We start from the raw sequence: 15838 nt of genomic DNA on the forward strand, positions 1-15838 counted from the left end.
TTTAATTTTCAGACATTGGCATACTCCTCCATCTTGTACAATACCCACAATAATGCCGCTCAATACAAGCGACATATCAGATAGACATTTGGGAATTGGGAAACGCTCATGGATAGTGAGCAGTGGCGTTTTGGGTTTGGCGGATAACTACATTACAACAGGCCACATTTCTGCATGGAATCCACACGCTTCCGCTATATATGTGTGTGTCCATATATGTGTCGTCGTCGACATCGTATGCCTCATCTAGAAAATCACCTTTGGCCCCCAACCAGCAGCAACCCCTCTCGCCCAATACAACGTGGCCGCAGAAGCGGCGTATACCGCTCCCGAAAAGACCATGATGCCGCAATACGAACCGTCGCCCGCCCTGATTATTGCACCAGCGACGGGGGCGCCGACCAGAACGCCGACACTCGCAACCAAATACGTCGTTCCGCTCCGCTTTCCATAGTCTTCAATCCGGCACACCCTACTCACGCACACGGGTGTAAGCGCAATCGTGGCGCCGGACCAGAACCCAAACAGGACCGTGAACGAAATCACAGCCATCCGACCACCCGCGGCGGTGTACCACAATGAAAATACACTGGCTGCGCAGGCCGCCGCCGTCACCAAGAAGCTGTTGAAGGCCCCAAAGCGATCGGCCACGAAGCCCGGCAGGGCCCTGCCCGGAATCGCGCCAACGTTGAGCAGCGAGTTCATCAAGAGCGCCATGTGCGCCTCGAACCCGACGTGCAGCGCGTACGAAGAGATGTACGTGTAGGGAATGAGGACGGCGAGCTCGGCGAGGAAGACGGCCAGCGTGGCCAGGGCGTACTTGAGATCGAGCAGGGCGCCCAAGTCCATCCGCGCGCCGGCCGTCTTGTTGTGCGGCAGGCGCTTCTTGACGAGGCGGCAGGCGAAGAGGGCGGAGACGGCGCAGATGAGGCCGACGATGCGGACGGACCAGCCGAACCCGACGCGCGGCTCGGCGTACAGGATGACGAGCGGGAAGACGATGCCGCCTGTGCCGCCGGCCGTGCAGACGACGCCCGTCGCCAGCGCGCGCCGCTTGCCGAACCACTGGCCTGTTGTTGCGATGCAGGGGTTGAAGAGGAGCGAGGCCGAGAGCCCGCCGAGGACGGAGAATGTCAGGAAGAATTGGTAGAATTCTAATCAAGGCCGTGTCAAAATTGCCGTGATGCGCGGAAGAAGAAAAGGGGGGAGGGCGCGACGAACCCTTGCAGATGCTGAGAATCATGGCCATGACAACCATGCCCATGCTCCCTGGTACGATGAGCAGCTTAACATTGTACGCATCGAATATAGGTCCTGCGCGGCCAGCAGTTAGAGCACCACCTCCCGGTTGCAGCTGTCGGTTTTGGATTGGTGGTTTCAACACGGACCGACCTGCACGCCGCACGAGAACATCAAGAACGCGTACGTGCTGAAGATCCAGCCCGTCGTCGACTCGGGCAGGCCGGCGAGCTCGTGCTGCGAGACGCGCGCCTGCAGGACGGCAAGGGCGTTGAGCCAGCCCATCGGGGCGAGCAGGCCGCACCAGCAGCCGAGGATGGTTGTCCATGCCTCGCGCCCGCCGTCGGGGTAGTCCCCGTTTGTGTCTCTGCTTTCTGGGTCTGCCGAACGCGCATGTTGGCAAGTGTAACCCCGCGGGACTGGGGGTTTTTCTCCCCCCTTGGGCAGACGAACCTGTGTGTTTCATTGCAGATGGCGGCTAGACGTGGGATGTCTGGATAATACACCGGCGCAAGGAGGCGAGGCGTGGTATGGCTCGTTTACAGCGTCTTGGGTTGGCCGAGGGCGGATTTATAGACGAGATGAGCTGCGATGGGGGCTGGCATTGACCGTCGTCGAGATTTGCTCGGCGGGCATTGTTTGCAAAGCGTCTGTGGGATGCTGAAAGACCAGGCATCGGGCATTGGGCAAGGAGGATGGATCATTGAGAACTGCATTCTTATGGAGTGAGAGAGAGAGAGAGAGAGGCTCTTGCTTGTTGTGACGTGAGAAATGCGGTGTAGATTCAACAGTTTGCTGGGCCGGGCTTGACGGACGGCGCCGAGGAGCTGATGAGCCTTTGTTTGTCTGGACGGGAAACCGGCGCAGGGAGATGCCGGGGTGTCATTTTGCTCGTGCAGCGTATGAAATAGGGGCATACAAGGCCGTCTCTGGGTGTCGTTGTCGACGGAATCGTTGGGAAGATGGTGTGACTGGGAGGGTTTCGTGGACTATATTCCGCGTTACACTGTGGAAATGGGTAAGCGAGCATGGCTTGGGCCAGCCAACTGCCTGCCGTCCTGTCATGTACTAGCCGTCAGGCTGGAAGATGGAACTGGCACGCATGGTAAAGGTAGATTTTACTATATACGGGAATGCTGCCTGTTTCACCACAGACAGGTGTCATCTTGGGAACCACCACCAACATGCTGCACCCACGTCTCGCTCATGACTGCTTGCTAAACGCCCCCGGACAGATGGAGCGCATTTTCAATGTCCGTCACCCCCAGGGCACCCTCCAACGAAGACATGGCTCCGCCGGTGGCGCTGTCCAGGAACGCGTCGACTTGAGGGAGGCCGATGCCTTGGAGGAGCATGGCAACGGCTTCGCCTACGGCCTGGACGGCGCCGGGCCCGGCACCGCTCTTGGAGAGGCCGAGGAGCTTCTCGGCAAAGGTCACGCCGAGCGCGTCCTCGAGCTGCACGAGGGGGGTTAGTCTGATGCATGCTGCTGGGGGACGTGGGACGAGGAGCAGGCAAACCTTGGGGAGAGCACCGCCGAGGAGGGTGTCGAGTGTGCCTTCGACGGCGGTTACACCGACGCCATCTTCTAGCTGGAGTACGACGTTGCCGACCTGCGTGATGAGAGATCGCTGGCTGAGCTCTGAGGCGGACACTGTTAGCAAAGTGGTTGACGAGTGTGGTCGATTGTGAAAGACTTACCGGTAGGCGCAGCCAGGGCTGAGCCGGCAAGGAAGAGAGCGGCGGCGAGCGAGAAGCGCATCTTGGCGAAGCGAGGTGGTTGGCAGGAAAGGAGTGAATGGCTAGCCGTGGTTGAGGGTTCTGGTTATGAGCTGGTGGACAGGATTTTCGAGGCCTTTTGTACTCGAGTCGATGGGATATACATATGTGATTGACTCCGGTCGTTGCATTCGCCGATAAACACCGGCCGTCCGATGCGGAAATTGGAATCAGTTGTTATCAATATCGTGGTCCACCTTTGATAGAGTCGGAATTTATATCGCCTCATCTCTGTATCTCAATCTTCATCCAATGTTTGCATGGCAACATCAAGATCGACATGGCAACCTCGGAGTGAAGGCTAGCTTGCCATCCGATGGTTGCAATACCAAGTCCGTCCCCAGGCCTTGGAGGGCGAGGTCAGAGCGCGACGGCCGGGGAGTAGCCCTCCTCTTCAACTGCTTTCATCTGAAGCTGCCTTATCGTCTGATCCTTGTGTCGGGGTGCAGAAGCGGGTAATCTGGCTGTGAGGGCTGTCTCGCGGGTCCATGTTCAAGATGAGGCCCCAGGTGGTCATGGCGTCTAATTCTGGCAGATGCCGGATGAATCTGGGGGGGGGGTATAAGAGCACTATTGAGGAGTCTCTGGTTCTTTGTACATTGGTCTTCAAATGTCGGGAGTGTCACTTTTGATGGCAGACGTTCTCCGCGGGTCCTGTTTATTCTGCGGACAGGGTCCAACCTGAGCTGTCTGTGACGCCGAGTCTCATTTCTGCAGATATCCAGACATTTCTAGAGAAAGTAAACATAACTGAGAGAATAGATATCATGCTTTGTGCCCCACTTTGTGTTTAATGAACTAGTGGCTGCCCGCTTAGATGTTTGCTCGTTAATCGGAAATGAGATGGTTGATCCAAACGGTGATGTGGCGCTTGCATAGCACCGTCGTCTGTGTAGCACTCAGTTGGCCGGCAAACCTTGATCGAAAAATCCCGCTGCCGAATACATGGCTGGCGTCTGGTGAGTTATCAATTACGGAAAAAAAAAAAAAAAAAGTTGAAAGGGCAGGCCCACCGCTTCTCTCATTTTATCCCAAACTCCGTGGCACAGAGCAAGCAATGCGACGTAGAGCTGCGCTATACTTGGCATGAACGGACTTTCGCGGGCTTGCTTATCTACGGGGTTTCGCCATGTGAAGTTATTGAAATCATTGTTTGCGGCAGCGAATACCGATTACTGTGCCTGCAAGATACGCCGGTCCACTGTCAAGTATATGCTGAAGAGTCAAGTACGTGAGAGGCCCGGATGCAATGACATTCCATGTACTGCGGCTTTCTCATTCTGGCTGAACACATGCATCGTTTACGGACAATATTTCCGCTTGGCAAGTCAAGGTTGAAATTAAGATGCCAGCTTCAAACGGCCTCACAAGTCGGTGGACATTGTTCAGATTGTGGGGAATGTCGACTGTAAACATGAAATTTTCGTTGGACTTCGTAGTAGCTGAAGATGGTTTCCATTTTTGGTAGCCGAAAGTGAATTAGTCTCAAGGCAGAGCGGTAGTGGCTCTAGTTATACAAGGTGTAGGTTTGGTGGCTGAGGGAGAAGTCATCCAAATCCCACAGTCACATCACATGTAGGAAACCACGAGAATGGGAGGCTTGGTCTAAACTCTGCAGGTTTGATTCTTGCATCATCTTGGATTACTACTGATGAAATTTGGATTGGCGGAAGGCATCTGCATTTTTGTTGTAAAATACCTGTGTACATGTAAAGTGTCTTACAGCTATTAAAGACTAGGCCAAAAAAGTGGCTGTACTTAAAGCCTGCCTTGTTAATCCTACAAGGTACTGTTATATATAAATTTATATATAAATATACATGTCAAATGTCTTAGCTATAAAACTACCTACCTAGGCAAGTTACAAGGGAATAAAAAAAATACGGCTAGCCGGGTCTTAAACCATATATTGAGGTGTTAATAGCTTGAAGTAATATACGTTCCTGAAAGACCTTAAAAACGCACTTGTAAGTTGTAACCGTAAATTACACACATATTCAGGCGTGCACTGATAAGGCTATAAAATTTAATCGACATAAATTAAATGAGATTTATTTATATAAAGGGACCGTCCTGCCTGTTTGGGTTTAGCGCCTGGCCTGCCCGGCAGTTGCAAAACGGGAATAGAGAGAAGGAAAAAGCGGGGCGCCGTTGATGCACCAAGTCCCAGCCCTGGTCTTTCAATCCTGGTCTTGACAACTCGCCTCGTCCACCTTCACTCGAACAACCATTTCGTCATTGGCTGACATTCATGTTCCACCCCGTCATGAACAGACGGTGCGTCGACTTGAATAGAGAATTGCCATGGAGCATGCTACGCGGCCCTTGATAAGGCGGCCCAGGGCCGTGCAGGCATGTAGCGCCTGCAGGCAGACCAAGTCCAAGGTAAAACCATATATTGTGCTCCCCGGTGTGATTCTGCCTGCTTACATTTGATAGTGTGATGGCAGACATCCGTCCTGTGAGCGGTGTATCAGGTGTAATATCACTTGTGAATACACCCAGAACAGCCGAGACAGGCGCATGGACCGGCAGGAAGAAAAACGGTGGGCAGCCTTCCGTCTCCAGCAAACAAGACTTTGAGCGCCAGTTCCCCCCACCATTGCATGCGAATACTGACATTTCAACAAGAGCACATCTCGCATTAGCTAATCGAGTCCGAGAGTTGGAATCCCAATTGGCTCTAGTGAAGCAGACCCAAGCACAGGACGCCATCTCGCCCAGCAGTCATGGCGGCAGCGCGTCTTCCCCGGCCCATGCCAATACTGGCGGTTTGAACTCTGAGGGTGCAGTTGAGTCAAGTGCCGATGCGATAGCAACCGGCCTCTTTGATGACCAACCCGGGAATGCCGACATAGGCTACTTTGGTAAGAATGATGGCTGGACAGCATGGGAGCGTAGAAAAGAGGGCGAGGACTGACATTTGCAAATACTGTAGGCGCCAGCTCAAATCATGCCTTCTTTTGGTCTCTCACATCGTCCTTGGAGGAGCTGAACAAGAAGAAGCCGGGGCGCCAGAATCTTCCTTTCCGACAGGTCGGCGCAAATGATGGGCCAAGACGGCTTCCCTTGCCGCCGCTTAAAGTGGTGACGGCAGAGCGGCAACCGTTACCCCAAGAAGACTCATTTCCTGGACGAAAACTAGCTATTGACTGGGTAAATAGATTTTTCGACATGGTGGCGCCCGTTCTCCCCTTTGTCAACAAGTTCATGCTGGTTCGAGAGATTGACCTTATAGACTCTCGGACCGGCACTTGGCAATCGTGCCCTTCTAATACCCAGGCCCTGATGAGCATCGTCTTTGCCCATTCATTGGCCATATCCGAAGATGGAGCGGCGGAGCCATTTTACCGCCGGGCCTTGGGCCTGTTGGATGAGAAAGGGCTCTATCTGCCGACTATTGAAGCCCGTAAGTACCTTGACCCTTCTACTACGGGCCGATTCTTGCCACATGGTAATACTAATGCTGGTCAGTCCAAGCGCTGCTACTCCTGGCAAACTTTCAACAGAACAGTCAACGAGCACAAGAGAGCATCACGACTCATTTTCGTGCTGTCAAAGCTGCATATCAGCTTGGTGTCCACTCGCCATCCTCGTACAGTCGATTCGGAAACAAGGACAATGAGCTGCGATCCTTGCTTTGGTTTGCGGTTATAAATGAGGACCGGTAAGGATCACGAGCTGTCGTAGTACGGTGATGAAACTCACTGTTTCCAGAATCATCGGTGCGGGCTTGGGCCGCCCATTTCTCGTTCCCGCTCAACATATTCAGACCAAGCTCAAAGATCTGATGAGCCATGGACACGCCAGACAAGGTGACGATTCTAAACTTGGATGGTCGAGTCTATCTCACTTTCGGCATGTAATGTACGTTTTTGTTCACAAGTGCCTATTCTTGCTCTGACAGGCGGCTGGTAGCAAGTACCATGAGATTATCGGCAACGTAGTTGACGTTATGCACAACTCAAATATTACGTCGACCAATGACCTCACACTGAGTGAGCTTGTGCCCCATGTCATGGAATCGCTACGGAAGCTGGAAACGCTTGGAAAAGATGCAGCACCTTACACAGTACTCGTATCGAACGCGACTGTTGATTCATGGCTGGCCACGGACCTCGAGGAACACAGGTATACAATACTGAGCTCCTTGTATCACTACCGCGTCACCATGCTGGTCAATGCCCCGCTGCTATTGGCGGTATTGTGGCATGTCTCGACTGCTGCAGACACAGGCGACTCGGATCTCCACGTCAATATTGCCATGTCCATCCTGCAAGCGTATTTGCAGACCATCAACAACTTTCACAACCTGCTTTGCACCATCTTGAGGATCCAGCGGTCATTTTTGAGGCAGAATGCCGCGTGGTGGCTGTGCAATTACATGAGTGAGTTTGAAAGGAGTCTGCAAAGGGCCGTGCTAATCCGTGCCAGTGGTGTCGATAAATCTTCATTTATTTGGGTTGTGGCTGATATCGTCGAATAAACCGGACATATTGCCGCCACTGGGGAAGACGAGCCTCGAAATCGAAAGCCTGATGCGGCGAACTTTGGATACGCTGCGATTGGTAGGCGGGACCAGCATCATGAGCAGGAAGGCTCACCGCTGTCTGCAGCAATACCTCGACTCCTTCACCAAAGGTAGGCGTATTCCCCGTATCGTGTGACAAAGGACATTGGCTAACAGCGGGTGTTAGATGTCGAAGTGCAGAACCAGATTGGCATGGAGCCTCCTGTGCCGACGGAGGCGACTAGGCCGTGGCCATATGGTCTTTCCTCTGGCGGCATGGCATGGGATGGCAACATGGACGACCTCATGGCGGGCTTGAGGGCGGAAGACTTTCTTGGGGATGACATTTTTGCCATGAGTTACAATATTAGTGACTTTGACGCCACGGGATTTATATAATGTCAGTATAACAGTCCATTGCACGGAACTCGTTACTCGCTGTGCATGCCATTGTGGAACCATTGATGAACTAGCATTGACGGATCTGCCCGGTCTCTTAGTAGGCGCAAGCACAAGGCCAGTGCACACTCGTCTGCTGGCGTGTCATCAACTTGTTGTATCTGCGTTTCCGAATACTCGGAGCAATGAAACGAGTCACAAAAATAGACACAACTAGGCCAAAGGCGACGCTCCACGATGGAGGGTGGTACAGTACATGCGACAAGAGGGCACCCCTCCAAACACGACTGCATGAACACGGGGCATCCCCCCGCCCCGCTGATTGGATCACATCGTGGCCGGCCCCTTGCGGAGACGGCCGTCGGCACATGCATAAATGGTCATCGGTGGTGTTGAGGTTGCATCCATGCCGCCCGCGTACCTGTTGGCAAACAGGTGGACTTGTTCCTCGCCGACGGGTCGATTCCTTTCCAGAAAACACCCTTGGCCGGCTTCAGCTTCAACCTCGATCCTGTCCTCTCTCCGTCAACCCCATGCTGCCCGTCATAGGAGCCGAGCCCCGAAAATGAGCGACCGCGGGGACGAGGAAGATCGCCGCCTCCTGGATGAGGCGCTGGCGGCTGATCCCCCATCTTACGAGTACGACGCTGGAGCCAAGAGCCGATCTGGCCGATCCGCATGGACCTGGCTGGGGCTCGCCTTGGTCACGGTGCTCTTGGCCATGCCGCTGCTGGCGTATGTACGGCGTGGTGGTGAGGCGTCGCCGGCGTCCGGCCCGGATGGGCAGCAGCTCGCGATTGCGCTGCACCCCGAGGAGCATGTGTGGCGAGGCGCAAAGACGCTGCATTTTCACTGGAATGTGACTCTGGGAACCATGTCGCCGGACGGCGTGGAGAAGCAGGTGTATCTTGTCAATGGTCTGTCTTGGCCGGCGCTCTACTTTGCCGCCACGCGTTTGCGAGAAACATTGAACTAACCTGGTCCAATTGAAGGCGCATTTCCGGGCCCGACAATCGAAGCCCGCTCCGGGGACGGCATCATTGTCCACGTGCACAATGGCCTGGCGGACGAGGGCCTGGCGATACACTGGCACGGCCTGCGGATGAAGGGCTTCAATGCCATGGACGGCGCCGTCGGCTTCACGCAGTGCCCCATTGCGGCGGGCCGCGACTTTGAGTACAACTTTACGATTGGCGACGACGAGCACGGCACCTTTTGGTGGCATAGCCACGCTGAAGTCCAGAGGGGCGACGGGCTGTACGGCGGGTTCGTCGTGCACCGGCCTGGCCTTGGGCCAAAGCACCAGGAGGCTCTCGTCCTCGTCGGTGACTGGTTTCACCGCAGGCAGACGGACGTGTTCGACTGGTTCTTTGACTGGGCGAGCGTGGGAAACGAGCCCGTCCCGGATTCGGTGCTGGTCAACGGCCGCGGGCGGTACAATTGCTCCATGGCGGTGCCCGCGCGCCCGGTCGTCTGCACGCAGCGGCCTAGAGAGGATTTACCGCCATTGCTGTCCCGAAGGCCCAAGGACGCACCGGTGAAGCTGAGGGTGGTGAATGCCGGGACCGTGGCGGGCGTGACTCTCCGCGCGGATGGGGCGACGATGCAGCCCGCGGCCGTGGATGGCGGTTGCGCCGTCGACGACCGGCCCGGCCGCTCGGTGGGCGTTTTGTATCCCGGCGAACGGGTAGATTTGCTGGTGAACGGGGACGGCGTGGGCGAGCAAAATTACCAGCTGCACGTTGAGCTGGACGACGAGTATGCGCGCCTCCCCAACCTCGAAACGCAACATCAATTGCTTTGCTAACCGTGGCACAGGCACTTTGGCGGGTTTCCCAACCCGGCCCTAGACCCAATTCACACCTTCGACTTCTTTCCCTCCCGTCTCCAAAGCAGGCAGGAAGATGGCCCGCCTATTCTCCCGCCGGATGACGGGCAACACCGTGATCTCGCGACTCTCACGGCCGCCACGCCAACAGACGTACTAGCCCCCAAGGCCCAGGAGACAATGGTGCTGTACTTTAAAATGCAGATGCTCTCCCGCCTGCAGAACAGGCCCATGGGCTTCGTCAACAACACCTCGTGGAAGCCGCAGAACCCACCGCTTCTAGCTACAGACCGCAGCCTTTGGGACGCGGACCAGTTCATCCCGTTTATCAATTCCTCGAGCACGAGGGACGTTGACATTGTCATTAATAATCTGGACGATGGGACGCATCCGATCCATCTGCACGGGTACTCGTTCCACGTCCTGTCGTCGTTTAGAGCCGAAGGCCGCAGCGGATGGGGCAGTTACAACCCCTTCGAGTCGGGGCCCCCCGTGCCGCCGAACCTCGTCGACCCCGTGCGCAAAGATACAGTCGGCGTGCCGAGGAGGGGCCACGTGGTGATTCGGGTGAGGGCAGATAATCCCGGCGTGTGGATGATGCATTGCCACATGCTGGTGCATATGGGGACGGGGATGGTGACGGGGCTGCATGTTGAGGGCGACGAGAAGATTGTCGGTGTGGAGAGGGCGGGCAGATTGTGTGCGTAGATGCATGGCCGGTCGATGGAATTTGAATACGTTGGAGCGCGTCCGGTGATATAATTGTTTTGGTAACGCCTGGCACCGTGCTGGATGCCGTTGACAGCGGACATGGAGGGTCTAGGCTTGTCATGGAAGGAAAAGGAATCGGGGTTGAACTAGAGGATGTCCAGGCTATCTGGTTGTAGAAATGTTATAACGTTAAAGGGACTTTTTTGTGTAATGTGCGTGCTTGTATTGAGTCTGATACGGCCTTCTGGCTGCGGGTAGCTTCCGTATACGGCCTCATACCCAGTTCTGGAATGTAATATCGGAGCTAAAGATGTAAGAGAAGTGAGGTTTTTGTAGATTTATAGATTGTCACGGTCATTCATTTTCATATTGTTTTTGAACTTTTGAACTTTTCACTGGATAATATAACTGCAGTATAATTTAAACACTAGAATGAATACTATGAGTACTCATTTGACACCATGATTTTAGATATGAGCTCGTTGTTAATATACTTGGCTTCAACTTTATTCCTGGTTTTACTTGTTAGTCAGTGCAAGTAAAAGCTCCAATCCAAGACACACGTCTAGCATCAAAGTGCACGCAGTTCTCGCAAGACATCGGACAGAAACCCAGTTAGATTAACCTGCGCAAGATGACAAGGGATTCCCCCCTTTTCCCAGCACCGCACAGCGGAAAAGATGGCACGGCGCGCAGCCCCTATCTGAACCTTGGCTACGACATGCGAATAGACCAGTCCGCCAGCACCACGTGTAGCTGAAAAACACCCGGAATCCCTCGCAAGCAAGAGCAAATTACCCGCTAGTGGCCGGCCGAGCTTAAACTCTAGCAGACAGAGAACTCCCTACAACGACCACAGCTTACCCCCGATAGAGCTGCCCGTGAATCGAAGCTCTACAACGCCGCCAAACAGAACCCGTACCCGCGACGGGATTACTTTGCCGCCTCGGTAAGGCGGTCCTTGGCATCGACGAAGCCAAAGAGATTTCTCGTGTATCGGTCAATCTGGCACGCCGTGGGTATTAGCACGCCACTCATTCCCCAAGAACTGGTTCAACGTACCGCGCCTTCTCTGCTCTTGCGAATGCGAGCAAGTGGCTCATCGAGCTTGCCAATCTCCTCGGCGACCTTGTCCTCTGGCGCGGCCTCGATAGCAGCCGCCCTCTCCTTGAGGAGGTCAATGGTCTGCTGCCAGCCCTCGCCCTACAAGCATCCCGCTCGTGTTAGTGTGCCATGTATTCCGTGACATGGGACTGGGTGCAGACGTACCTTGCTCTCCTGCTTCTTGTCCTTGGCCTCTTGGAACTTCTGAATCAGGACGTTCAATTGCTGAACCTCTTCCTTGACCTTGGCCGTGTCGACGCGCTTGCTGAGGGACGGTTCGCCAATTGGGCTGGCGACGACGGCTCCCACGAGCGCAGCGACAAGAGTGTAAGAGAACTTCATTTTGAGCTTGGTTTGAGAGGGACACTTGGATAGTGCTGTATAGTAGAGAAGATGTGCTTGTTAAACTGATTGTGTAATTGAGTTGCAGACGCTTCTTGAGGTCGGGGGTCGGGCTGCCTTATATCCTCTTGGGAGAGGTCGTTGAAAGACCTCGAGCCTCTGGCTCAACCTGGCAGAAGCTAAACCTCATGGCAATATGTCGTGCAAATGTCGTCATTGCAGATGAGTTCAAGTTGGCACATGGTTTTGCGCGAGTCAATCCCAAACATAGGCAAGTTTATTCTGCTGGGACAATGCGCGAAACCGGCCGAGAAGACTATGTCCAAGACTCGTTTTGGTGTGCTGAAATTACTCGCGTCGTCATCGTGTGCAACCTCAATGTATACCTTGCCCCTGGTGCCGACTGGTCCTAAATTCTAATAATCAAAGCACGGGCGACATGTTGGATTCGGGGAACCCGCTGATTCAGTGGTTTTCCAAGTTTCATGGCCATCTCGGACTCTGTTTGGATTGGCAACGGCGTCTTCGCTCCCGCTCGGTTCGACGTGATGTGCCTGGTTCTTGGCAGTTTCGCGTCGACGCATCGCGCATTGATAGAGCCGGCTGCAATATGAGCCTCGGGCTTCACTGCTACCTCACGATAGAGTTGGCCAACAACCGCGAGCGAACCTATCCAATAGAAATTGCGCCGTTGTTTCTAAAGGGCTTATATGCCCCGCTACCTAGTCCGCTTTGGGTTCTTGGTAACTATGCTCATACTATAACTATCACATATTCGGTGGACATAGTCATGTCTCCCACCGAATCTGTCACACCACTCTGCCGACTTTAATATAATTATTCTGCCAAGAACGTTGTATGCTATTTGCCAAGAGTGTTGTAAAACATCCGTGCTAAACTTTCTACGTTTTTTTTCTTTCGGAACGAGACTTGTCGTGCTGCCCGCTGCGGTCGCCGATTCGGTGCCGAAAAGTTTGCTTTGACTATTATTCGTAACTTGCAACAGATAGATTAGATCCACAAGCAAGTTCCTTACTCTGGGTGGAGCTGGGGAACCAAGACCGGACTAATGAGGCTTTAGCGTAGCATTCTATCCAATGACATGGTTGCCGATGCTGTGCTATTCACACGATTATGCGAGGCGTAGTGTATCTGGAAGCAGTGAGTCCTATACCCTCCTTCCGGGATGCATTATGTGACTGCTGATGCCGACTGTACACTTCCGTCACTGCCGTCGTGCGCGGTGCTGGCATTCCGCCTCGGCCCCGACCGCCGCCGCTGGCGTCCGCAGGATGATTAGTAGGTTATTTGGTACTTTACTTGACGTTTGGTGCTAGAATTACGCTCTGGTACTAGCCTGTGAGCCTCTAGCTTATAAATCCGGCTTCTTTGGCGGTATGGTTCGCTGCTTCGTGGCCTACCACGATATACTAACGTTTTGTCATTGGACCTGCCTCCCATTCCTAAGGAACTTGTAGTTGCGCGAGATTTAGTCATGTGCCTTGAGATAAATAGCACGAGATATGTACCGCCTGTTTAGAAGCCGCTCTTTCGGCAACAAGTGCTAGATAATAGTAGCCGGTATCTGCATATTAGAAGGGTTTTTATAATAGCAGAGTGCCTAGGAAAATAGTATTAGTAATTTTATAGTAAGCTAGTATATAACTAGGTATAAAGTAATAACTTTATTTATTTTTAAACTTTTAAATTTTTATAAGCTTAAAAATTTCTTTTTATAATTAATAATAACTCTTTTAATATGGTAAAACCTATATATATAAGAAAGTAATACTAGCATTATAATACTTTATAATAGGGACACGAGTGCCTCCGGCTGTAGCCCAAACCTGGCTCGTGTGCGTCCCCCGTAGCAATTCCCTTTGGCAGGCCAGCGACGACTCTCACCTCACCGTGGTGCTGAACCTGGAAATGCTGCCTTTGCCTCCCGGGCATTTGCAAAGCCAAGAAGAGTCACGACCGATCAGCACTTGTCCGCTGTGCGTCGAGTTCGCGAACCCCGCCGACCACAAGCCACAAGGGAACGCTTTGAAAACCACCCGACTCACGAAGGCGAAATCGAGCCTACAAGCAATGAACCTATGGGTCGTGAGATAGGGCAAGGGCACCCTTGGGGTGCTTTGGGGCTGCGCTGGTGTAAGGGGATGAGATGCGCCGCGACTGATAGGAAGCGTGAAAAGTCATGGCGAGAGAAAGCGACCAAGGGGCAGCGCTCTTGACACCGTACAGAGAACGACGAAGCACCTTGGTTAGTAGGAGGGATGGCACTATGTCGCTTGGCTGTTCAGGATACAGAGGTAGATGGACGGACTCCTGCGAGACACGGTCGGCCTTGCAGAGACATCTGGCAACGCAGCGCGAAACAGGACTGACAGTCTGCGGAGTGCAGCATATAATGGAAGCGACGGAAGACTGAGGGGGCGGACTGCAGTGACGACACTTTCTATATCGCCCGAGAGGACGGACGCGCGTGTCGGTCTACTGGGGAGCACGGGATCTTGAAGGCGGCCATCGAGGATGGAACCTTGACGTTGGCCGTTGAAATTGACTTGCGAACTGGCAGTGCCCCGCAAAGAGGCGGAACAGGATCCAAGGGGAGCAAGGTAGAGGGTCTATGTAGGTAGACAGGCCGCACCTCTACAATGTACTTTATATGAATACAAATCAATACTAGCGACGAGGCGAAAGTAAACCATTGTAAGAGAAAGCGTGGGGTTTGAGGTGTCATGTACCAACTTTATCGAGCCGTAAATAGCTTTCCCAGCCAGGCACTCTAGGGATGTCCCTCCGGGCGAAATAAAATCCGTACCGTGCCGTACCTGAGGGACCAGGCTCAACGCCTCCGCGTGCTGCTCGACCCCAATCAGGGAAACTCGCATCCAGTTAGATAAAGGCCGCTTGCTGAACCTCTTCCTCTTCCTGCCTGAATTCTTCTCCATTTTGCTAAACACTCTTCATTGCGCGCTCTATCGGCCTGGTCTCTCATCGCCAGCTCCTTTACGTCGTACATATGTCACTACTGACTTTCAAGTCTTCTTGAACGCCCCCCAACGCCCTCTCGTCTCCTATCGATGTAGAGCCAGTATCTCAGAAACCGACGCGAAGAAAAAGGGCAAAACGCAGGGCGACTGCGGATACAACAGTTCGGACGACTGGTCGACTATGTCCGGGGATCCTCCCAAATCTTCGGAATGCTATTGGTCGCGAATTCTGCACTCGGGTTCGGGCCCAGACTCACCAGCCAACACTTCGAAGGCGTGGTTTGATCACGGGAACCCGTCTAAATCCTACGAGCCACTTGGATCCGTTTCGAATACCACCAATTCGCCACGGCGGACATCGTCCTTTGTCTTCCGATGGACAGGGCAGCATAACGATGAACCATCCAATAATACATACAGCCACACGGAATGGGACGCTTTGCTTGACATCACGAAACAACTTAGTGGAGATCAGACAAGTGCCTATGAAGGAAACTTTCACGCTGGTGGTCGTCACATTGTTCGCCGAATCAAGCTCACACAGCGGGGCGAGCTGTGGCTGGCACGCATCCCAACCATATGTGGTCCACCATTCCCGGAGCCTGACTCCACCTGGTGGACGAGAGAGAAACAGTTTACAATGGAAAGCGAGATCGCAACCATGAAGTTTATTTCGCAGTCCACCGATGTCCCCGTCCCGAGAGTGTTTGCCTACAACACAGGCCTAGAGAAAAATCCTGTCGGATTGCCTTACCTATTGATGGAATGCATCCAAGGCAATATGCTCTATGACCTTGGTGGCCCAAACGTTCTTACTGAAGAACAACGAATCAAGTTACGCAAGTCGATAGCGTCTATACAGGTTGTTTACCCCGTTAAGCTTCATTTGCCGTTGGCTGACCTCTCCAGTGCAAACTAGCAAATGCC

General features: G+C 53.5%; 6 protein-coding genes across 6 annotated transcripts; 3 read left to right on the plus strand and 3 right to left on the minus strand.

Annotated features, from left to right (window-relative positions):
• Positions 1–246: 246 nt before the first annotated feature.
• On the minus strand, positions 247–1567 carry MAA_09308 (Major facilitator superfamily domain, general substrate transporter; the record flags this gene model as incomplete). Its single annotated transcript, XM_007827306.2, has 2 exons — positions 247–1154; positions 1222–1567. 2 exons carry the CDS (start codon positions 1565–1567, stop codon positions 247–249), a joined length of 1254 nt encoding a protein of 417 aa, XP_007825497.2.
• An 889-nt stretch (positions 1568–2456) lies between these two features.
• On the minus strand, positions 2457–3001 carry MAA_09309 (uncharacterized protein; the record flags this gene model as incomplete). The annotated part of the gene is made up of 2 exons (XM_007827307.1): positions 2457–2893; positions 2941–3001. 2 exons carry the CDS (start codon positions 2999–3001, stop codon positions 2457–2459), a joined length of 498 nt encoding a protein of 165 aa, XP_007825498.1.
• Positions 3002–5461: 2460 nt separating this feature from the next.
• Positions 5462–7927, plus strand: MAA_09310 (C6 transcription factor; the record flags this gene model as incomplete). Its single annotated transcript, XM_007827308.2, has 7 exons — positions 5462–5885; positions 5957–6427; positions 6493–6685; positions 6736–6880; positions 6926–7406; positions 7453–7659; positions 7716–7927. 7 exons carry the CDS (start codon positions 5462–5464, stop codon positions 7925–7927), a joined length of 2133 nt encoding a protein of 710 aa, XP_007825499.2.
• A 565-nt stretch (positions 7928–8492) lies between these two features.
• MAA_09311 (laccase) lies at positions 8493–10463 on the plus strand (the record flags this gene model as incomplete). The annotated part of the gene is made up of 3 exons (XM_007827309.1): positions 8493–8844; positions 8920–9685; positions 9746–10463. The coding sequence occupies 3 exons, from the start codon at positions 8493–8495 to the stop codon at positions 10461–10463; spliced, it is 1836 nt and encodes a 611-aa protein (XP_007825500.1).
• A 936-nt stretch (positions 10464–11399) lies between these two features.
• On the minus strand, positions 11400–11912 carry MAA_09312 (uncharacterized protein; the record flags this gene model as incomplete). The annotated part of the gene is made up of 3 exons (XM_007827310.1): positions 11400–11471; positions 11529–11669; positions 11736–11912. 3 exons carry the CDS (start codon positions 11910–11912, stop codon positions 11400–11402), a joined length of 390 nt encoding a protein of 129 aa, XP_007825501.1.
• A 3180-nt stretch (positions 11913–15092) lies between these two features.
• MAA_09313 (Protein kinase-like protein) lies at positions 15093–15830 on the plus strand (the record flags this gene model as incomplete). The annotated part of the gene is made up of 1 exon (XM_007827311.1): positions 15093–15830. The coding sequence occupies one exon, from the start codon at positions 15093–15095 to the stop codon at positions 15828–15830; it is 738 nt and encodes a 245-aa protein (XP_007825502.1).
• Between the last annotated feature and the right edge of the window lie 8 nt (positions 15831–15838).

Source organism: Metarhizium robertsii (assembly GCF_000187425.2).
Source record: "Metarhizium robertsii ARSEF 23 chromosome Unknown MAA_Scf_3, whole genome shotgun sequence".
In the NCBI taxonomy this organism is placed as follows: domain Eukaryota; kingdom Fungi; phylum Ascomycota; class Sordariomycetes; order Hypocreales; family Clavicipitaceae; genus Metarhizium; species Metarhizium robertsii.